Raw genomic sequence first — 23,342 nt, forward strand, 5'->3', positions numbered from 1 at the left:
ATTTTTACTTTGTTTTGATTCTTAGAGAAATGAAACACTGAATGATCACTTCCTCTGAACCCCAGCTAATGGTTTTACACTAATAGTAAATCAACCTCTGTCAGCTGTTTGAGGTGGGCCAGACCAGGAAACTGACTCCATAAGTTTGAGTGCAACTGAATTTATTGATACAGGCTACAGCAACAGATTCTTGAAAGCCTGTCTGTGTTTTCCCTTCCTTGTTTTATACCCCAGGGAGTTAGGGTGAAGTCAGCCTGAATTTCTTCCCAATCTTCTTCTTGGGCTTAAAGCATGTTTTTGTACATGTCATTGTAACTGTCTTCACATAGTTTCTCCGAGGTCACTATGGTTAAAGCCCAGACAGCTTGCCAGGCACTGAAACAAGGATCTAATGAATGGAGGGGCTGAGAGATTAACATTCCCATGGCTGGCAGGCAGGCAGGCAGGCAGGCAGGCAAGCAAGCAAGCAAGCAATAAATGCATATGTAAGTACCCTTGCCAAAAATGGTATGCTATTACAGTATTGGAATGGCAAAAAAATGCAGCCTAGAAACAGGAGTAAGTTGACCTGGACCCTAGTGAGAAAAGAAGAGAATCTCCTTTGCCGTGCAGTTGAACAAATAGAAAGAATGGAAAAATGAAGAGGGACCTATTACTTCACCTCTTCTTACCAACCAAATCAAATCTAGTAATACTGATGTTGGAATCCCCCAAACCTTTGCTCTGAGATGTTGTCACAACAGCATTCATTTGGGAAGTGAGCATCCTTTCATACCTGCTATAGTGCTCCACACTGATTTTTCATTTTGGGGACAATGGGAGAAAAGCCCATCTTGTCCCATTTGTGAAATACTACCTATAAGGCAGAGGCTGGGACAGAGGTCTTCTGGCAGTTTTCTACCTTGGTGGAATCAACATACCTTATACCCAAGGACTGACTTATCTAGACTGAGAATCACTTTTTCTCGGAGCTGGATGCCTTGTTAGTGCAGAATTCACAACTGCCTTGAGTGCCCATAGTTGAAACACAATCAAGTTAAATACTGGGAATTACATTCTGGATTGTTTGGTGCATCCATCTATAGGAAAAGAGTCTGGGAAGAAGCAGCATCAGCTTTCTTTTATGTATCTGTTGTTTTTGGGAGCATATAATTTCTCCCTTGACTTGCCATAAACCTTCACATTTCAACCCAGATGATGATTTTTAGACAGATTTATCTGGGAGAACAGGTTTGCTGAAATCCAAGGGAGTTGTTTCATCTAGAGTTGGAATGTCAGGTGGAGATGTTGAAGACAATAAGGTTATTGTTAGAAACAGCTTGGCAGGGGGCTTTAGTGCAGTAGCTTTGAAAAAATACAGTCTATTTTTGCCATGTGAATATTGACCTTCATCTTCTGTACCTTCCAGAAGACAGAAAGTGATAACCATGTGACAATCAGTTCATCAATCAATCAGCACAGACCCCTAGACCCCGTCAAAAAAAGAGAGAGACAGAGACAGAGACAGAGAAACAGAAATATTCCAAGTGACTGGCTGATGGAGTATAAGAGGGACATGGGATGAAGGCATAAAAAGCGCCTGGAAGCCCTCTGCCATTTAGGAGGTGGTGGTATGTGATTCTGGGGGTGGAGGGAAAGAACAGCATGGAATCCACCCCAGAATTGCAATGTTGCCTAGTCTTCTTGCTAAGGTCAGTAAAACAGCCACGAGGGCAACATGTCAACTTACTTTCCTCCCAAATCAAGGATGGGAAGAAAGGACATTGAAGCAGCTGTGTGGATGAACCTCTGCTGTGCATGTTGTTTCCCCATATCCTGGAGGGAGTGGATTCTAAATCTTATACAGTAGAACTGATCCATCCCTGCAAATGTTCATCTTCTAAATGACAGAGGTGGTGAAACAAGAAGGATCATCTCCATTCACCCTTATTATTTCTAATGATGAGGGGATATAGGCTGCTTGGATAGAGCGCCTGCGTTTCTCCATCTCATTCCATTCTTCATGGTCCTGATTTGGGCACACATGGTCTCTTCTGCAGCCCCATATTGAAAGGCAATCACTTGCAGGGCTTAGCAGCTTGCTGCCATTTCTTTGCCAGCATCCAATATTTTTCTTGCCAGCATCCTGCATTCAGTGCTACCCAAAGCTCAAAGGAGGAATGAATGCTTCTCTCCTCCTGTAATTAAAAGCCTAGAGGAAAGAACAAAATTTAGCCCTCTCTCAGTTCTTCTTGGCTGGCAGTGGCTGCTGGAACAGGCCTCTTCACAGCCTAATACGTCTGGGCAGCTGCCCAGGTTGCCCAGCTGCTGCTGCTGGCCTTACCTGTTGCTAGGCCACGGAAATAATATTTGCATTGTGTGAAATGCTCAACTGGAGAGAGCCAAACTCTTCTACACTAGCTGAAAATTAATTATGAATGAACCTGCCTTCCCATCCTGCTTATGGGGGAGACTTTTTTTTTAGGGTCAGCCTTTGCTTTGCAGAGGAGAAATATATAAAAGCAAGCTGAATGGAGAAATGTGAATGGCTCTAACTTTTAGTTAGGACATCTTTCCCATTTCTCTGGCAGAAAACATATGGCCAAGCTGTCTAAGTGGCTGGTATAATGCTCGCCCCTGGGAACATTGAGCATTGCCATTAACCTACTCCTTTGAATGAAAAAAGGCCTTTCCTTCTGATGTTATAAAGCTTTCCTCTGTTTTGCTGGCACCAAATATTGTGTTCTGCCTGCTTGTATTAATTCTGTCTCTCTATCTTTTCCTCCAAAATCCCTTGATAGAAGTATAAATTGAAAAGAAGCAAAAGGAATGTGGAATAAGTATCTCAGAGGAAATTCATTCCATTTACACTGATTATCAATTTGTTTCCAATCCCAATTCACAGTAATGTGTTTGACCTTCAAATAATTTAGGATTAGGGTATTTGGAGGATCACCTTATTCCAGATCAATATTTGGCATTTGGTCCCTTTTGGAATGAAATACACCAAGCTCAGGATGAAACTCTATTCTACCACAAATAAATGAATATCTAAACAAATGAGCTAGAATTAGATTCAGTACTTAGAGTAAGATAAATGTGATTAAGATGAATTTAACTCTGAGCCTGAGTTTTATTTTAAGATATCTATTTTTATTCCTTCACACCACTTTAAGCAAATGTATATGATGTTAAATATATTTTTAGTAGGGGCATCCTTCTAGAGCCTCATTGTAAATTGCAAAAAATTGGATTTAAGTTTCTGCATTGGTCTTTTGGAAGAAATAAATTAAATATCAGCTTCTCTTTGGGCTCAGATTGAAACTATTGTTTGACCTGAATGAAATCCATGAAAATGTTGGAAGCTGTGGACATTTGAAGATCAGTTTAATTATCTTCACTTAATGGGGCAAAATACATATTGAAAATATTGGATCATGGATATAAGTTGGGACGTTTTGCCCCCGAAATGCTTACATTACAGAATAGCTTCAGTTTAAAAATAGCTCTTAAACTTGGTCTTTCAAATATGACTATCTTTCAACCAACAGTGTTCCAAAGAAGCTGTTTTAAATTTTTAGGGCCCTTAAATGGAGTTAGGTAAATCAAAGTGTGTATCTTGACAATTTATTCTACTTAAACAGCTTTTTAATTGGATCATTTGGTATTGATGCTATCGTTGCTTCTGAAGTACAGGTTCCAGATTAATCCTGAATTTCCTAAGCAAACCATCTATTTTGTGAAGGAAAAAAGTGAAGGAAATTTAGTACTGAATTTCCCATTCTTGTAATCCAGTGGAAGGTTGCTTTCAAGAATGTAACATGAGTTTATTTTAATCTTTAAATGAGATTAATACAATAGAAAATGTTATTTCTGGTACATAGGACACCTGGAATTCATAATAATGGTTGAAGCAATCTTGTCATTGTAGAAGCAAGTGAGAAATTGGAACATTAACGCAGATGATCAGGTTTCATCTTACTATTTTTATATTTAGGATTGCAGTCTACAGAATTGTTAGCTGGGGTTTAGATAGATCATTCAGGGTTAATGAAGCATAAGTTTAGCTTTGGTATTTATCCAGACATCAAGAATGTTGAGCTTTTCATACAGGATAAATTTATACCTGAAGCACTGGATTGTTGATATGTGATTGACTGCTACAATTTGAATTTGTTTTGGAGAATTGTTTTAAATAATGTGAAATTACTTTCCTTTGATCTTAAAATGAAGTTAATGCAACAATTTTGGTTTTGTGTATATTGACACCTCGGTAAATAAAGGTTGGCTATCATTAACCTTGCTGTTGGAGATGTATTTCAGAAGCTGGAAAATTAACTTGTCCTATTGTTGCCACATTTTAGAAGAAATTCAACGGAATTGTTAGAGTGACACAAGATCAATTAATATACTATATGTTAAGCATGTATATGTAGTTCTTGGCTATATTTCCAGTATTTAGTTTCTATCAAGACTTTAGATGCCTGAGGGCTGGTTAAAAGGATTATTATACAACACTGGAAAAAAAAATCTGCACAGTAATGGATTGTTGTTAGGTATTATATGTCAACATTTGACTTATCTTTCCCCATATTTATATAACATAATTTTCCATGCTTTTTTCTTTCCCTTCTTTTTTAAAAAAAAATCATGATTCTCAACTGATGTTACATGATATTGTTAGTAACATTGCATGAATGTATACTTTTTCCTCTGTTAATTGTTATGATAATAGAACATACGTATTTAAAATGTCTGTATTACTTTTTCCAGATTAAGAAGAGAACGTTGGAGCAATTTTGTACTTTTTTTGGAGTAATGTTTTCCAGACTTTTCAAAAATGTGATGTTATCACCTACTGCTTACATTGTTTAATATATGTATTTTTTTCTGCTAATAAGTGTAGAATCAAGTAACAGAAACATCTGTATTGCTTACAAAGATGAGTAAAGGCAAGTTATTTTTCACCTATTTGATAGAAGGGATAATATTCTGAGGTATACCCAGAATCCATGTGATTGGGTGAACCTACCACCTAGAGGATATGTTAAGAATATGACTGCATCTAGAATTTGGGAGATCCTGTGAATAGGACAGAGACTATAAGCTAGGTTTCCTGGAACTGCCTTCTTGAAACAGATGATTTCTTCCTGAGAGGAATTGGTGCTGGCACCATGGTTTGTAATACTTTGAACTTGTAGATGTAATTGCTATTTTTATGGCTTGACAGAATGTGGCCTCCTCATACAGATTAACAGCCAGCCTTAGGGTTTCTCCATCTGTTGCTTTACTGACTGTGAGTTCTATTTGATCCTGATGCTAAATACAGCTAAAAATAATCTGTATGAATCTGTATAGATATATCTTGTGATTCTTTTATTTATTTCCTACATTTATAGCTTATGTTTCCTTTAAGGATCTCAATGGGAAGCAGCAGAGAGAGAGAGAGAGGCCCCAAAATTGCCATGGTCAAGTCAGAGTTTCACCCTGGCCCACCTGTGTCTAATATGTTCCTCCAAACAAATGTGTTTTTTTGCAAATAGTTTTTCTTTAATATAATGCATTTTGTCTGTATGTCATTATAATGCACACATTTATATATTTCTGGAAAGTGTAGATTACAGCATATCCAGGCATTCTAGTTTGTTTGTTCGTTTGTTTGTTTATTTATTTATCAAATTTGTCACCACCCATCTCCTTCCACCAGAGGGACTCTTTCATTCAGGAAATACAAAAAGGATAGAGTCATATAAAATTGGGGAATAAATTTCTCATCAGCCTCTTCAAGAGCAATGTTTCAACATCTTGCTATGTATGAATTAGATTTATATCCTACCTTTCCTTCAGGAGCTCAAGGTGGCATATATAACATTCCCTCCTCCCATTTTCCCTGCAGTCACATCCCTGTGCACAAGGTTGGACTGAGAGAAAGTGACTGGCCCTTTGCCTCTGTGGCTCTGGGGTGGACTTGAACGTGGATCTCCCTGCTGCCAGGCAAACACATTAACCACCATTTTCAATACCTTACTCTGCATTCTCCTGTGCAAGAGTGACCATCTAATTCAACCAAAACCAAAAATGAATGAATAGCAGCAGAAATATTCTCTGTTATGGAGCTTCCATTCATCTGAGTGCAGTAGGTAGTCCCTGAACCTTGTTTCTATAGCCTTGGAATTGTGACCGTCTGCATCAGTGAATCTGCAGTTGCCCAAAATATGAGGTGCGGTTTCCTTCCATTTTGAGGTGAGAAACGTAGAAGACATCCTGTACAGTCTAAAATGCTTTTATGGTTTTATCATGAAAAAAGACAATATCCCAGGAAGAATATTCTAGCTCTGTGTAGTTTTGTGGCATGACCCTGCCCACTTTGTATCATCACCACAGTGGCTGTTATACTTTGCTCTCCCTCAAAGTACAGTAGACTCTCAGTTAACCGGCACCCATGGGGATTGGTAGATGCTGGACAAATGTAGTTTCTGGTTGCTTGAGAGTTACTATTAAATTTTATTTAAAGTATTATTTATTCGATTTTTTTGCCGGTTGCTTGAGAGTGCCGGTTGCTTGAGTTCCGGTTAACTGAGTCTACTGTAAAATGTGGCCACTGCTAAAAGGTTGCCCACCCCTGCCTTTTTGGGTGCATCATACAAGGCTGATGCAGTTCTGGGCTTTTGATGCATAAGGCCTTCTAGTCCTTGACAGGCAAGAATTGTAAAAAAGAAGGAAGACACCAGACAATGGGATTAGATCAGATTAGGAGGCTAGCTGGCCAAACTAATAGGCTTTGGTTTAAAATAATCCTCTCCCTCAGGTAGGAGAGTGGGAGGTTGCATGAAGGGAAAGGGCAAAAAGGAGACTTTAAAAGGAGAAATCTTCATCGACATCGGCAAAAAGGAGACATTTAAAGGAGAAATCATAACTTGAATTGTTTCCAGAAAACTTGCTTTATTATCTGTCCATGCCAGAGTGGGGGTTGCTCCTGTTGGAAAACCTCAGAGACTTGTGGTACCTCCAATGAATCACATAATCAAGATACAAGATTTTGTGAAATTAAATTCATCTCAGTGTGTCAATTTCTCTAAGATGCCCTAGGACCCTTTGTAGGATTTGGAGGGCAGGGAGGCATTTCAACATCCATGTAGGAGGGAAGAAGCCATACATTAATCATGGAACATTTCCTTTATATCCTTTGGCCACAGATTCAATCTCTTGTACTTTTAGTTTTAAAAGGATGGTGGAAGAGACATCTGCTTGAAAACCTGGAGAATTGTTGCTGGTCAGAATACGTCAATCTAGACTCTAGGGACAAATTGACTGGTTGAAGACAGCTTCCAAGATGACAATTCTCAGAACAATGTGCAATAATTTGATTTCTGGGACTGCTTGGGAATGTTTCATTAAAAGTTGCAACACTTTCCTATTTTTCTGGGACTGAAAGTACTGTTCTATGCTGCGCTGTAAAATATGAAAGGTGTCTTTGTCACAGCTTCACCCCAGAACACCTTGGTGTTCAGGTCAGCCTTCAACCCAACCCTACATTTTCTGGGACAAGGCAGATGGCTATTCCCCCTTCAGACCAGTTCAGCTGGGAAATATGATCACTCCCTTCCAACATTGTGATATTAGAAGAGCCAGTGATGACAAGAGAGACAGGCCAATCAAGAAGAAAGCTAAAAAGAAAATAGTGAAGAGGGAGGGATACAAAGAAGTGTGGGAACATTCTGGGTTTATTGAACAAAATGAGCATTTGTAATCATCTGAATGCCTTAAAGTTTTAACTGTTGTGACTGGATAAGGCAAATATGATGACTTGGGTGATCTCTCTGAAAGGAAACCAAGTAAAGCTTCCCCTGCAACTCTTTCACCGTTTTGAGAAGTGAGGAGGTGGAACAATTAATGTGACACTCCAAGCTTCAGACTGGGTGGAACCACAGACTGGGTTCGAATAAGCAGCTTGTAGCTCTTCTCTTCCAAGGATTCTTTCCATCAGCAGCCACTTGACCAGATTCCAGTGGAAGGAGAAATGGAACTAAGTGCCACTTGACTTTTCCTCTCCTCGAATTGAGTACTTGAGTACCAGTGGGAGGTGCACTTGCATTCACCTTCCTCCTCCTATTCTACCCATTTCCCTTGTGGTATAATATGAGTGTAAATGCATTAAAAATAATTTTCAAAAATCATACCAGGATATGTTAGAGACACTTAAGTTTAGCTGAGGATATTCCCTTCCCTAAATTCTTCCATTTTCTACCATATTTAATCACAGAGAATAAGATAAACTTAAAAATAATTACAGAGCTCCAGTTCATTAAAACACATATTACTATGTTAGTTGGGTGTCTTATTTGGAGGAAAACATTTTCCTGGGTAGGGATTCATTAATATCTCTAAGGAGCCTTTCAAAACTGATCCCCAAATATTTCCAATATTCCAGCAATTCTTATTTTCTCCCCTCATTGCTTCATAAAACTTTCCTTCCAGGCCACCAAAGCTGTTTTCCCCCTTTGATTCAGTAGAAAGATTCACTCTATAACTGGTTGACCCATTTCAGGTGGTGAATCCCCTGCTAGCTAGGCAGTGACTTCTTATCCAAACTCCAAATGCAAAATAGAAAATCATTACCTTTTTCCCATGAGCCGCACCCATGTTTTTAGGAGTTCACTTCTTCCCTTGCAACACTTTGAATTTCCCTCCAGGGTTTTGTTGCACGTGGGTGAGTGAGAAAGCTGGAAAACCAGCCCTATATGGAGCCGTCTTACTCTGCCATGTTCTCCAGGGTACTTTTTGCAGAGAGATGCCTGCTGTCTTCAGTCTTGCAGAGAGTGATGCTATGCATCCCCTTGCACTCCCATTTACTCATAGCGTAAGAAGGGCCAGAAAATAGCAGCAAGTTGTTCAAGGGGATGAGCAAAGCCGTTTTCCCTTGATTGCTTATCCTGGCATGTAAAGAATTCATTTTTTGAAGATACCTAACAACTGGCTTGCACACTGCCTGGGGCTGCATACAAAGGCAGCTTTCATGCTGTGGATGGCCATCTCCTTAGCAGAGCTCTTTTCGTAAAAGCCTGTTGAAGATTAGATTAATTAGACTTGACACAGCAAGATGTCACTGGGAGCAGAGCTGATCAGAGAAGGAATCCAACCTGTGCCACACAGCTGGGTCACCACGGTGGGAGCCCTTTTTCTTGATTAAGGATTTGTGCCACCCTCCCCTCGTCTCCCTCTGCCCCCAATTTGCTCCTCACTTCAGCGCAGCCTTGGGAAAAACAACAACAAGGAAAGCAAAGCATCAAGAGCTGCGTTGGGAAGAGAGAGGAGGAGGGAGTCTGGTTGGGCTCTCGCTGCCTAAGCATCCTGTATGCTCCTGCTGGACTTGCAGACTCCTACTGGCCTTATATTCTGCTCCTGTCTTTCTCGGAGAAGGGCCTAAAGCATGGCATCGCCTAACAGAAACGTGGCAAAACATCACAACGGAGCAAATGGCCCTGAGGATGGGCAGGCCAAGGTTTGATACAAACTCTTTTATCAGTGAATCCCTCTATTGCCTTCCAGGTGGTAAAATTTCACCTACCTGCCTGGGATAGGTGATAGTCACTTCCGTGGTGTGATGGATAAAAATATGTTGGGTGAGCCAGGTCTTAGCCATAACCATTATTACAGCCACAGCTCAAATTAAGGAGGGAAGAGAAGAAGACTCTTGCAATCCCCAGTTTATCCCCAATCCCCAATTCAGACTTTACCTGAAATACTGTTCTAAGAAAAGCCCTTGACTTCATTCGCTCTACAGCTGACAACACAAAACCTAGACTGCACACTGCACCTTTTGATGCATTATAATGCATTGACCTGTTGGCCACTGTAGCCCTCCCCTCCTGATAAGTAATGCTTTTGAGAGAAAACCCCACCCCAGCACAGCAGCAGAGGAACAGGCAAGTCTAGTGTATGTTTTGCTGCAGGTGCCTTGCAAATCTTTTCATTCCCTTGCAAGAAAGCCAGCCAGAAATACTCATCTGGGGTAGGATGATTAGCAGAACAAGAATATTGGAAGATTTTCTAAAACTGAAAAACATACGATATGAGGAAAGGCAGTGGACTTGATCCAAGGGAAATGTCCTGATAGAAGAATTGGGGGAGCGTGTTAATGACCTGGAAGATGGGAGTTGTAGTAGGGAAAGGGTTTCAGGGGAGGGGGACATGGTGAGTCATGTCAAACATGGGGCAGATCAATCTGGGAATATTCTATTTGCCACATATGGGACAGAAAAGCAACATCTAAATATGTTATAAATAATAGAAAAGTAAATTGAATGCACTGATTTTAATATAAAAAGGATGGGCTGCATTATTTCACATATAAGTGATTGGTGTATCACAGTGCCTTATTTGGGCTACAGCCAGTGCATTCCTTCAGGTTTTGTCATCCAGAAAAGAGGTCTCTTGATTTAAAGAAATCAACCTGTGAATATAAAGTTCCAACATTTTTTTTTGCTGCTATTCCTTCCCAAGGAAAGATTTCCACCTGCTGGTTAAAAGATGAAATTGTGGCTTGTTGAATTATCTTTAGAGAAATTATAAGAGAAATATTTAAAATATTTAAAATATTTAAAAGCCGTAGTAACATGGCTGTGAGAGCTGGACCGTAGGGAAGGCTGAGAGAAGGAAGATAGATACTTTTGAACTGTGGTGTTGGAGGAAAATTCTGAGAGTGCCTTGGACTGCAAGAAGATCAAACCAGTCCATCCTCCAGGAAATAAAGCCAGACTGCTCACTTGAGGGAATGATATTAAAGGCAAAACTGAACTACTTTGGCCACATAATGAGAAGACAGGACACCCTGGAGAAGATGCTGATGCTAGGGAGAGTGGAAGGCAAAAGGAAGAGGGGCCGACCAAGGGCAAGGTGGATAGATGATATTCTAGAGGTGACGGACTCGTCCCTGGGGGAGCTGGGGGTGTTGACGACTGACAGGAAGCTCTGGCGTGGGCTGGTCCATGAAGTCCAAAGAGTCGGAAGCGACTAAACAAATAAACAACTACAAACTGAAATATTTGCCTCTGAACATATGGCCAAGTTCAAAGAATTATTTCCAAAGAAGCAGTATTTCTTTATACTTTAGATTTTCAGTTATAATTTGGTAGCAGTTTTTAGATGGATTCTGGAGGCCATTCTCGAGGTTATGGTGGACTGTGGTGGCTCTGAACCTGATGTGTCCATGGGGGGGGGGGGGTGGATCAAAAAAGTCAAGAGGGTAGCCATAAATGTATGACTGAAACTTTCCGCTTTTATATATATGTAACCACACACACACACACCCACACGCGCATATATATCTGAAAGGGGTGGGACTTCGGTTACACATTTGTGACTGCTATCTTGACTTAAAAAAACAACAACAGTTTACCCTGCTCTAAACCTCCGTTTGTCGATTGCCGGGATTTTTGTAACGGCTGAAAGTATAAATGGAAGTATGAACAGTCCTGTCTCAGGCCGGGAGTCCATTACAACACTGAGTCCTCCACTCATCTCAACCAGCCACGTAAACTATATAGATTTAATCATCTATACTTGTTCGTGCAATTTGAGGGTTTCAACAAAACAGATAATATATCATCTGTCTTCCTAATGGCTTTTCCACCTGGCATCCCATTAACCAGTTTTAGAGGACATGTCTTCATGATGCAGCCAACACAGAGGGAGCCTAAATTTGCCCTCAGCTGTTCCAGATTTAAAGTTGTGTTTGCTGTCTTCTCCTGACAAAGTCTTGGTGTATGAACGATCTGCAGTGCCTTATTCGCAATTGTGGGGATGACATGGTCAGGACTGACATCTGGCAAGCTCCAGCTGTCATGCCCCCTTGGCCTGGTCATTAGCCATTGCCCTCCATGACCATTTTGGCTTGTGCTGCTGGAGAAACCAGACCTGTGATTTCCATAGATGCATCTGCCTGCATTAATGCCTGATCTGTAGTTCATAAAATGTTGTTCAGGCATTTCTTGGGCTCCTTATATACACTGCTATACCAGTCTTTTGGAAAAACAGTAGATTTATTGTTAAACCTGTAGATAATGGCATTTGAGAATACTGTAGACCTTTCTCTCTATGCCAAATGTCAAAAGGCTGACACTTGAATTATTTATTTAATTATTTTTACTAAATTTTATAGGCTGCCCAATCCATTATGACTCTGTGCAAGGTACAATGTACAAATGTAACATAAAAGAATCTATGTAATTCAGAAATACTGTCTGGAGAAAAACCACCTCCATCTCGCAAATCAGACAATCCACAGTCTGGCCCCCTATCCAATCTAGCCCAAGGCTGGGAAAAACGCTATACTTTTGGTTCTGTCCCAAATGAGCACATTTAAGGCTTTCTGCTGACAATGGATTTTATATGGCTGTGCTTTCTACTCTTTTTATTACTTCAAGAAGGAGGCAGTGCCGTTTTGCTTGCTTTCATGCCATTTTGCAGACTCCATGGGGTAATTCTTCCGGGTGCTGCCAATAGCAGCCACTAGTTGCTAGCACCTGCCGTTGCCTTTCAGCACTGAATGATTCTGTATATTTTTAAAAACACCCACTATCAAAGTGATTTAAGGGAACAATTAAGAAAAGTGCATTAAGGGTACACACATATTGTTTGGTTGTGAGTAGGCATGGTGGCTGGATAGATTGGCAGATCTTCAGTATGCCAGATATTCTGACTTTTAGGATTAGCTATCAGCAGTATCTCCTGCCAACCTAGCAGTTCGAAAACATGCAAATGTGAGTAGATTAACTGGTACCGCTTTGGCGGGCAGGTAACGGCATTCCGTTTAGTCATGCTGGCCACATGACCACGGAAGCGTCTACGGACAAACGCTGGCTCTTCGGCTTTGAAACGGAGATGAGCACCGCCCCCTAGAGTCGGACACGACTAGACTTAATGTCAAGGGAAACCTTTATATTTACCTATCAACAGTATAGGAACCTGAAGTTAAGAAATATGCCACAGATTGGTGCTTGATAGTGTAGTAATGAAAGCCATGGAAAAGATATTAAAATGCCGGGATGTGTCAATATCTACAAGATCAGAATCATGCAGGCAATGGTTTTCCCTGTGATACTCTATGGAGCAAAATTTTGAATTTGAAGAAGCAGGATAGAATGAGTATTAATGCTTATGAACTCTGGTATTAGAGACGACTCCTGAGAATACCGTGGATAGCCAAGAAAACAAACAAATGGATCACAGAAAAAAATCAGCCCAAAGTTCTCACTCAAGGTACAAATGACCAGGCTCAGATTATCCTATTTTGGATACAATTGTGCAGAGACCTAGCTTTCTGGAAAAGTCTAATAATGCTAGGAAAGGTAAAAGGAAAGAGAAGAAGAGGACGACCAGCAACAAGAAGGATGACCTTGATTACAATAATGATGGGTACACTGTTGGAAGACCTGAAAAGCCTGACTGGGGCAGATCATGCTGGAGGTGGTCTATATATGGGATTGCTAAGAGTTGACACTGCTTAGATGGCATATAATCAACCAATCTTGTATCCTCAGCTTCTATTAGAGGAACAGGTGGCAGCTTTATCTAGGAGCACCTTTACACAGATTTGTCTGCTGCATCAAGTGCATTCTTACCTGGACTAAGATCCCCTTCTCACATTCATTCATGCTTTAATCACCTCACATTTGGACTGTTACAATGGAGTGCATTGTACATGGGGCTAACCTTGAAGACCACTCAGAAGCTGCATGTGGTCCCAAAAATAGCCAGGTAGGTGGTAATTAGGATGTCTCTGTACACTCATATAACACCACTGCTGTATGAGCTGTGCTGCTTACTGATGAGCTTCCAGGTGCAATTCAAGCTGATGCCCTATAAAGCCTTCGTGGTATAGGGCCTGGTTACTTAAGGGACTTCCTTTCTCTCATTGTTTGATCTTGCTTTCTAAGATCTGGCGATCAGCCTTTTGGGGTAGGCCAGGTTGGGGAACATACAATGCAAGGAACTCTATTATTTGGGGGTATAACAACAGCCTTGAAAGCCTGCTAGAGTTTCCCTTCTCCCTCTTATACTCAGAAAAATCAAGGTGGGGTTATCTTGAGATTCTTTTTCACCTCCTCTTCTTTCCCAGGGATAAGTTGATGTTTATTTAATGGTTCTTGCATTCTTTCTTCAAGATTATCTTCCACCCAGAGTTTTGTGTTGCTTTGTCCCTTCCTTCCTTGAAGACCTGGCTCTTTCCCCAGGCCTTGAGATAAAGAGTGATTTCCTTTGGTTGTCTTGTATTAACTTTGTGAGTTTTTATGTGTTTCATTAGGTCATGCCATCTTATCAGAGACTTTTATATTGCTTGAGTTTATTGTATTCCACCCAAGTTGATTGATTTGAGCAACTTTATACATCTGACAAAATAAATACACATAAAAAGAACAGGAGGCCCTCCAACTCTCTTCCAAGTCTAAGGTTCTGTGACTGTACAAACTAGACCGAGAGTCGAAGAGAACTGTGGAAGTCAAACTGGTTGGAAAAGACTGGCTGGGTTCACTATTTTGTTAGGCAAATACAGCCAAGTGTCTCCATGGGAATGAAGAAAGCAAAGGTAGCAGGACGTTTTTTATCCCCTCCCTACCTAAAAAGAGGAGACAAAATAGTTCTCTGAGTAAGAGTGACTTGAAGGCTGAGGTTTTAGATTTTATCAGGAGCAACAGCATTCTGGAGATCTGATGTAGGAACAAGAAGTGGAATGACTATCTGAAGTGTGAAAACTGTGTAGCTCCACCGTGTTCAATCTATATATATATTTTAAAAAGTGCAAACATTTCAAATGGCCGATAGGCTTCCACTGAACTCCTTCCAAAGGAAATCAGACCAGAGTACATTATGTATTCTTGGAATGTTTTACTGTTCAAAGAAAAAAGATGTGTGCTGTAACAAATGGGTACTGTGAAGGTTTCAGGGGGTTCCATTTTTCAAATGCAGTGAAACTTTGATTTACCAAACCTTGATACAATAGGTTTTCCATGTAATAGACCAAATTTCCACACTGCTATATATAATTTACATGATGATATCATTACACAAATTATATAAATGACATGATTTGCTTCAATGGACTCCTTCACATAATGACATCAGTAGTTCCCTAATTACGCCATCATGACAAATGTCATAAATGAATATGAATGATGTAATTGGTGTGATTTGTATCATAACACTAGCTTGCAATTTAATCCGGTAACAGTCTTCATCAACTAGGTATTCAGGATGGGGTACTCAAAATTGGCAGCTAGGTTACATGCCATTCTGGAGCACAAAATACAACAAAACTGCAATGTAAGCCTAAAATAGAATTAAAACAGTATATATATAAAAAAGATAAATCCAAGAACTGTGCTCCATCCAACCTCAACACCCCCCCCCCCGCAAATCCCTGACCCTGCCTACTGTAGTCTTTGCTTCAGCTCCAATATTAAACGTGGCTCCTGAGAGTGAAACAGTGTCCATCACTATTTTATATTATGTGCATCTTCAGCTCCAAAAGCTCTTTTTGAAGGATTTGCTCTTACATTTGTGGAATCTAGCTACAATGGTCATAGGAATTCCCAAAACATTAGTTCAGCTGGAGCATACGCCTGTAGTCCCTCAGAACTCATTACATATATATCAGAGCAGTAGTGAAATTGCTATTGGTCACATGCCATAACCAACTTCCTTTTTTGTTATCTCATCTGAGACCAGCAGGGTGACTTGAACTCTGAGTTCAAAACCTCATGGGGTTGAAGGCTGAGTCACTTCAAATTCCCTACCCCAGGCTCTCAGGCAAAATAAAAAGTCTGTTTGATAAGACCACAGTTTGTTCTCGCTCCAAATTTAGTTCTATGCTACTCTAGCTTCTTAGGCACACAGCCCTCCATTTCCAGAACTTCAGGCCAGCCATCATACTTGTTTGTCTCCTTACTGTTTTTCAAATACTGTAAAAGAAAAGAGAGGCAAAATTAAGAGTATGATGAGTAAAATGTGTAGGCATTAGCTTTTGATATTTATACTTTTCAACAGATACGAATATGGCTTCCATAAAACCAAACCATTAACCTCTTCAGCTCAGTAGCTGGCAGATATTTCTTCCTCAGTATTACAGAACTGACTTTTATTTGGAGATGTAGGAATTGCATTTCTGTGATACAGCTACAGTTATGTTTAATCAGGTACCTTCCTTTTATACGTTAAAGCATCATAGGTGACTTGTAGCAAGGTTCTACAGGCATTCATTTAATAGCATCCAGTATTTTCTGAGCAGTGGGGTGAGTCCATACAGTTATTTCCAACCTAGTTCCTCTGTATGCCTTGGGAAGAACTACGATTTCTAACCAAGGGCAAGAGTGGCTTGAAATTCTGTAACTTGAGATCAAAACTGGAGGATAATAGGTTAAGAAAGGCTGGGTCAGTATATCTGAGATCCTCAATCTGTCTTCCATGGATACTGATGTCCTTGCCGACACCTCCATTGGGGTCCACCAAGCTTTTTACTCTTCTACCTTTTACATTTTTAAATGATTATTTTAATTGAAAACACAATTTTAAAAGAAGTTGGAACGTAAAAACACCTTGTTTGGGTACAGTGCTGAAGGCTTTTGAAAGATACAAGCTATACCCTTTTTGTATGTGTGTGCGATATCCAGTGTCAAAAAATGGGAGAAGAGGGGAGGGATCATGACCCATCATTTATTTCTAACTTTTAGGATAAGTTTTAAGTAGAAATTTATGAGACTGGATTACTGCATGTTTAAATAAAATTTGAAAAAAGGAAGCTGGCCCTAGCACTGAGAAACACATCTATTCCCACTGTATTCCCTGTAAATTTCATAGGTGTTCATAGAAAAGAAAACCTGGGTGATTGCAAGCTACTGCCTTATTTGTAAATGTATCCATGATGTGTATTCTCCTCATTGTGGGCTTTATTTTCTTATTTTGTTCTTTAAAATTAAGCCAAATTCTATTTCCTCTGGGAGGTTTTTACAGGGTCCTTTTTTTCAGCCTGTTCTGATGGAGATTTATTTTCTTTCCTTTATCTAGAGAGTAACATGGCTAGGTGGAATGTGGGAAACATATAGGACAGTACGGTCCCTTGGTTAACTTTTAAACAAGGAAATAAGCTAAGCATTTAAATGCTTCTTAAAAAGCTTCATTAGATTCTACATTGTATCTTTAGCCAGTCAGTCCTTGCTGACCTTGGCAAATATATTCCTAGCCCCAGTCTCCCTGGCAGTAGAAGTTTTCCTAGACTAGCCTTTCTTGACCTTTTGATCCTGGAAGGATCCTTGAAATACTTTTCAGGCCTCGGGGAACCCCTGCACAACCAGGCTCAAATATAGGCCAGAAGTTACAAAATTATTGTATTCATTTCATGGGTAGGCCTGTATAGATGCATGAACAGCGTTCTTAAACTAAAAATAAAGAATGAAATTTACTTCTTTAATGTGAAGTTGCCCAAATTTGAAATAATTTTTTAAATAAATTGTGCTCTCCCAGGGAACCCCTAGTGACCTCTCGCGGAACCCTGGTTGAGACACCCTGCCCTAGACTAATACGGTGAATCTCCTTCAAACCAATCTTTCCACCACCACCACTTAAATTCCTCCTCTAGGCTGAGAGGAGGTGCTCTAAGTTGGTCAGCAGTACCACCACTCAATCATCACAGTCCACCTGTCCAGAAAAAGAAAGGGGAAGCTGATAGTGAGTATTCTGGGCGGCCAAAAGGAATGAAGGAGAACGTTTGCAGATGGCCTAGTGATACATTCGTGTGATGTGACTGGCCACATCCACCATGGCACCTGCTTTATGAATGAGCCCTTTTTGTTTCAGTGTTCATCATAGGCCATCAAAACATGAAGTTGTCCATGGGCCTTTAATAATGTTACATGGAGTATTCAAACTTTTTCAGACACATTATGCGAAGACCCAGCCCTCTAGATAAGGCACTAATGCTGGGAAAGGTGGAAGGACAGAGAAGAAGAGGATAACCAGCAGCAAGGTGGATGGACTCAGTTACAGTGGTGATGAGTGCACCATTGGGAGACTTGAAAGAACAGGATAGGGGTAGATTGTCATGGAAAAAAATCTATCTATATGGTTAAGACTTGACAATGACTTGATGGCATATAATTAATCAAATTCAGATTTTAATTCTTCTGAATAAATAATTGGTTTGCTGGCTATATAAAATTATTTCCACAAAGTGCATCAGTGAGATTATGCATTTATTTTATGTTAAGATAACTGGATATCCATTTAATATATTTCACTGGATGTGGCAAAGATTATGGTGGTTATAACTACATCACACATTCATGCATTTATGTGTGGATTCTGAGTGCATCGATGAGCAGAAAACTGCTCAGTTTTGGTGGTGGTGGGGGAAGCACACACATACAACAGACTGCACTCTGAGCCATGGCATCAGTGTGTCTCTCAGTGTGACCAAGAAAGACAACTTTAATATGTAAAAAAAATATATATATGGGGGTGGGGGGGTGGGAATCTAAAATTAGCTGATTAATTTTTTTCAGAGTGCAAAATCATTCTCAGAATTGGCCTTGATATTCACTATCTAAATATAAACTTCATAATAAGTATGATTAGTGGTGTATTTACAAAGCCCTGGGCAAGAATAGCCAGTCCAACATTGGGAGATCAGATTTGCAATCCAGCAACATCTGGCCAGTGACACATTGTTCAGAACTCATCTCCCTGCTGAAGCTGAGACATAAAACAGGTCAAACTCCTTTTATACCAAGCTTGCAATTTATTTTTGAATTTGTAGAGATATTTAAAGAAAAACTGGTGGGGAAGTTAGTTCTATCAGAGCAGCTGCTGATGAAAAAAGACCACTTTCAGCCCACATGCTGAAGGTTGTTTTAAGTGGTTTATGAAAACTAAGGAAGCAATCCCAACTATGGCTATGTTGGGGCATGTGAGGGCATGTGTAGCGGCAAAGGGACAGATTGCCATTGTGGAGGCAGTGCTGATTCATGTTAGGCAGGGACAGAAAAATGTACAGGGGAGGGTGACGTTACCAGGCCTTTCACTCCATTGCAGATGGATGGATGGATGGATGGATGGATGGATGGATGGATGGATGGATGGAAGAAAGGAAGGAAGAAGAGCATTCATGGTGGGTGGGTCAATGACATTAAAATGGCAGGCATGACCAAGCAATCAAGGTTCTACCCTTTTTTACATGTATATGTAAAAATGTGTGACACACTTTAAAAGGCGCAGGTTTTCAATCACTTGGTCACTTATAAGTGACTGATGTTATTGACCTCCTATGAAGATATGATAGAGAAGGATAGAGAGAGATAAAGAGAAAGAGAGACAGAGACAGAGGGAGAGGGAAAGGGAGAGAGATACAGAAATATTCCGCTCTAATAGAAAGAGAAAAGCAGGCAAACCAGCTACAGGGCAGCACTGTTGAAAATCTTAATTCTGGTGGTGTGAAGGAATGCGGGTTGGTGTCATGTGCGCCGTTTCAATGTATTTGATGCATCGTAACGTTTCGCATGTCATTAATTGGATGCGTGTTTCATTTGTCTAGGGAGGATGGGAACGATTATATTTTGGCTTTGCTTTGGAATGTGTTTGTGTTATCTACTGCGCTCAAGGTTACTTTCCCAGGCTAGCAACTCTGACGATTGCTAGCACCTGTGCCGGGCGGGGCTGTTATGAGGGAGGCGGGATACGTTTGAAGCAAGGGTTTAAGTTTGTATTTGGCGCGCTTTTGCTCATTCTCAGCTTTCTCTGTATTTGCTTTTAGTACTCTAATAAATCAGATTTCATTTAGCATCCTCTTGTGAGTCTGAGTATTTGGGGCTGGGGCAATCATTACATAAAGCTGAGAATCTCAGTTCCTAACTCCGCTGGCCCCTGTCCAAGGAAGACAAGCGTCTAACTTGTGAGGGAGAGAGCCCGCGATGACCGAGCCCGAAATCGTGATGATGGAGGAAGGGGAACCGGACTCGACCGTGAGGCCGTCCGGCCGACCGTCCCAAGGAGGGGAGCTGTCCGCCATCAGAGAGGAGGCGAGCTCCGGGTCGGAGAGCGAAGCCGGGGGGCTGAAAACGGCCCCGGAGACCACCGTGAATTCTCCGGGTGAGCTGCTCACCTGGGATGAGACCCGAGGAGATGCCACAGCAGCGGGGGGCCCATCCTGGAGGCAGAGATACCCTTTATCCCCCAACGTGGTGCAGGTGCAGCCAACGGAGGGCTCACCCACTCCGGATCGAATCAGAGTGCTGGAGTCGAAAATGGATTCGTTGGAGGCTATTCTGAAACAGCTGAGCTTGGATGTAACCTCGATGCGAGAGCTCCGGGAAGAATCCAGCCAGAGGCATTCAACCCCTTCCTCCCAGGGGCTGACCCCGGAACGGCGACGGGTGGTGCGGAGGCACGAAGGGGACCAGTCGGTCCAGATGGAAATCGCAGCAGCGCCCGGGCGATCGCCCCGGGGCCCCGTGCCGCTCCGAGTCAGGGAAGCACCCGCCGCAGCAGCCCCGGTGGTGGGGCGCAGCCCGGCGGGAGGCGGTATGCGAGACTTCCCTGTCAAGTTTGATGGGGACCCGACCAAACTCTCGTTCTTCCTGACTAATGCGAAAGCTTATATGGAAGAATGGGGGGCGGTTTTCCAATCGGAGAAGGCAAGAATCATCACCATTGCCACCAAACTGAAGGGGAGGGCGGCAGACTGGTATGTCCAGATGTGCCAGTCGGAAGCGCCTGAACTGGAAAATCTCGAGGAGTTCCTCTGGGCGTTGAAGCAACACTTCGAGGACCCCTTAGCAAAGGAGAGAGCAAAGCGAGCCCTGAAGGAACTCAAGCAGGGGTTCCGATCAGTGGCCGATTATGCTTTGGAGTTTAAAGCGCTAGCTGGGAAGGTGGATGACTGGTCCCAAGCAACCATTATCGAGCTCTTCAAAGATGGCTTGAATACCGAGGTGCTGCGCTGGTCCCTGGGGAGGGACGACCCATACACGCTGTATGAGTGGATCCTGCTAGCAGGAAGGGCTGAACATGCCCAAGAGGTCTTTGCCCAGCGGAAGACTGTCAAGTCGGGACGGGAGATGAAGCCCAGCCGCCCATCGACCACCGGGGGAAAACCGGGACAGCGACCCTGGGACGAGGAGCGTGAGAAGCGGTATGCCAAAGGATTGTGCCTGAGATGCGGTAAGGAGGGGCATCGAGTGGCAGCATGCCCGAAGGCAAAGGTGGAGGAACGGCCCGGAAAACCGCCGGCGAAGTCCCCTGCGTTGCCGAGGAAACAGAAAGCTGCGGTGGCTGAGACCGAGGGAGACGATGTGATGTTCTACGAAATTGAAGGGGAGACCGAAATCCCGCAACCGGCGGGAAACGCCAGCCACCTGCTCTAAAGGGCGCCGCTGGGCAGGTGGTAGAAGACGGGCGCGAGCCTCCAGCGGTGAGTGGCACTTATCGCTTACTCATGGTGAAATTGAAATTGGGTTCACAAGTCAAGACGGTGGAAGTATGGGCCATGATTGATTCGGGGTGTTCCCGGTGTCTGATGCACCCCGACGTGGTGGCGGCTTTGGAGCTCCCCACTTTTCCCCTACAAAGACCCATCGCATTTACTCAATTGGATGGGTCCATGGCAGGGGGCAAACCGGTCACCCATTTTACAGGGCGGGTAGCCTTGCAACTGGGCAGTCACCAGGAAGGGTTGTCTTTTGTCGTGGCTCCCGTAGGGGGCCCATTGGTGGTGTTGGGGGTACCATGGTTGGTGCAGCAAAACCCCCAAATAAACTGGGTCTACCGGACCATCACATTTAGGGATGGGTTTTATCAAGCGGCAGAGGGGAAGGGTGCCCCAGAGGAGATGGTGGGGGTTGCGGCAGCTGCGACTCCGCCTTACCCGGCCTCTCCTCTGGAGGGCTTGCCGGCCGAGTACAGGATGTTTGCTGATGTATTCGGTGAAAAGGAAGCTGACCAGTTGCCCCCCCATCGAAAGACGGACTGTGCCATTGAACTGCTGCCCAACACTCAATTGCCTAAACCTAAAATTTATTCCATGACGCAAAAGGAACTGACTTTGTTGAGGGAATTTGTGGACAAAAATTTGGCGCGCGGATTCATTGAGCCGGCGAATTCACCCGTGGGGGCGCCGGTTCTTTTCCGCCCAAAAAAGGATGGGACATTGAGACTTTGTACGGATTTCCGCGGATTAAATGCCGTCTCAATTTCCAACAAATATCCCTTGCCATTGATAAAGGACATGTTGTCACATCTGGCCAAAGGCAAGATTTTCTCTAAACTGGATTTAAGAGAAGCCTACTATCGTGTACGAATCAAGGAGGGTGATGAGTGGAAAACTGCATTCAACTGCCCGTTGGGAGCCTTCCAGTATAAGGTGTTGCCATTTGGGTTGGCTGGGGCCCCTGGGGTATTTATGCAATTAATCAATGAAGTTTTGCATGAACATCTGTTTAAAGGTGTACTGGTGTATTTGGATGATGTATTGATTTATACGGAAACCATGAAAGAGCATGTAGCTCTGGTAAAGAAAGTCTTGTGTAAACTCAGATCTGCTGAATTGTATGCAAAGCTATCCAAATGTGCCTTTCATCAGGCCCAAATTGACTACTTGGGGTATAGAATTTCTGATAAAGGTATAGAAATGGACCCTGCCAAGGTGCAGGCTATCATGGACTGGGAGAGTCCCCGTACCCGCAGGCAACTTCAAAGTTTCTTGGGGTTCAGCAACTATTACAGATTATTCATAAGGGGGTTCGCTGAGATTGCCTTGCCCCTAACGGACCTGCTTCGAACGAAAGGGGTGGGAGATACTAGGCGAGTCAAGAATCCCGGAGCGTTGTTGAGGTGGACGCCTGCTTGTCAAACGGCGTTTGAGCGGCTGAAAGCAGCTTTCGTTAAAGAGCCCATTTTACAACACCCTGATCCCTCAAAGCCTTTTGTTGTACAGGCTGATGCCTCCGATTATTCTATTGGCGCATTGTTGATGCAAAAAGACGAGGCAGGATGCCTCAAGCCCTGTGCGTATTTATCCCGCAAGTTCTCTGAAACTGAGAGGCGTTGGCATGTTTGGGAAAAGGAGGCATTTGCAGTGAAAGCTGCATTAGAAGCTTGGCGGCATCTGTTGGAAGGGGCTAATCACCCCTTTGAGGTATGGACTGATCATAAAAACTTGGAGGCACTTAGTACCCCTCGAAAACTGAGCCCTAAACAGGTTCGTTGGGCTCAATTTTTCAATCGATTCAATTTTCAGTTCAAATTTATTCCAGGGAAAAAGAACTTCTTGGCTGATGCCTTGTCAAGGCAACCTCAAGACTCTGGGGCGGCGCCAGATG

At 42.4% G+C, this 23,342-nt stretch overlaps 1 protein-coding gene across 1 annotated transcript in view; it reads right to left on the reverse strand.

The window, feature by feature from the left end:
- Positions 1-15,787: 15,787 nt before the first annotated feature.
- FAM3D (FAM3 metabolism regulating signaling molecule D) overlaps positions 15,788-23,342 on the reverse strand; it is a 28,775-nt gene continuing 21,220 nt past the window's right edge. The window contains exon 9 of the mRNA XM_063291514.1: positions 15,788-15,938. Coding sequence (XP_063147584.1) covers positions 15,849-15,938 — 90 coding nt within the window. The 3' untranslated portion in view covers positions 15,788-15,848. The remainder of the gene's footprint in view (positions 15,939-23,342) is intronic.

Source organism: Candoia aspera, chromosome 2, assembly GCF_035149785.1.
Source record: "Candoia aspera isolate rCanAsp1 chromosome 2, rCanAsp1.hap2, whole genome shotgun sequence".
Lineage (NCBI taxonomy): Eukaryota > Metazoa > Chordata > Lepidosauria > Squamata > Boidae > Candoia > Candoia aspera.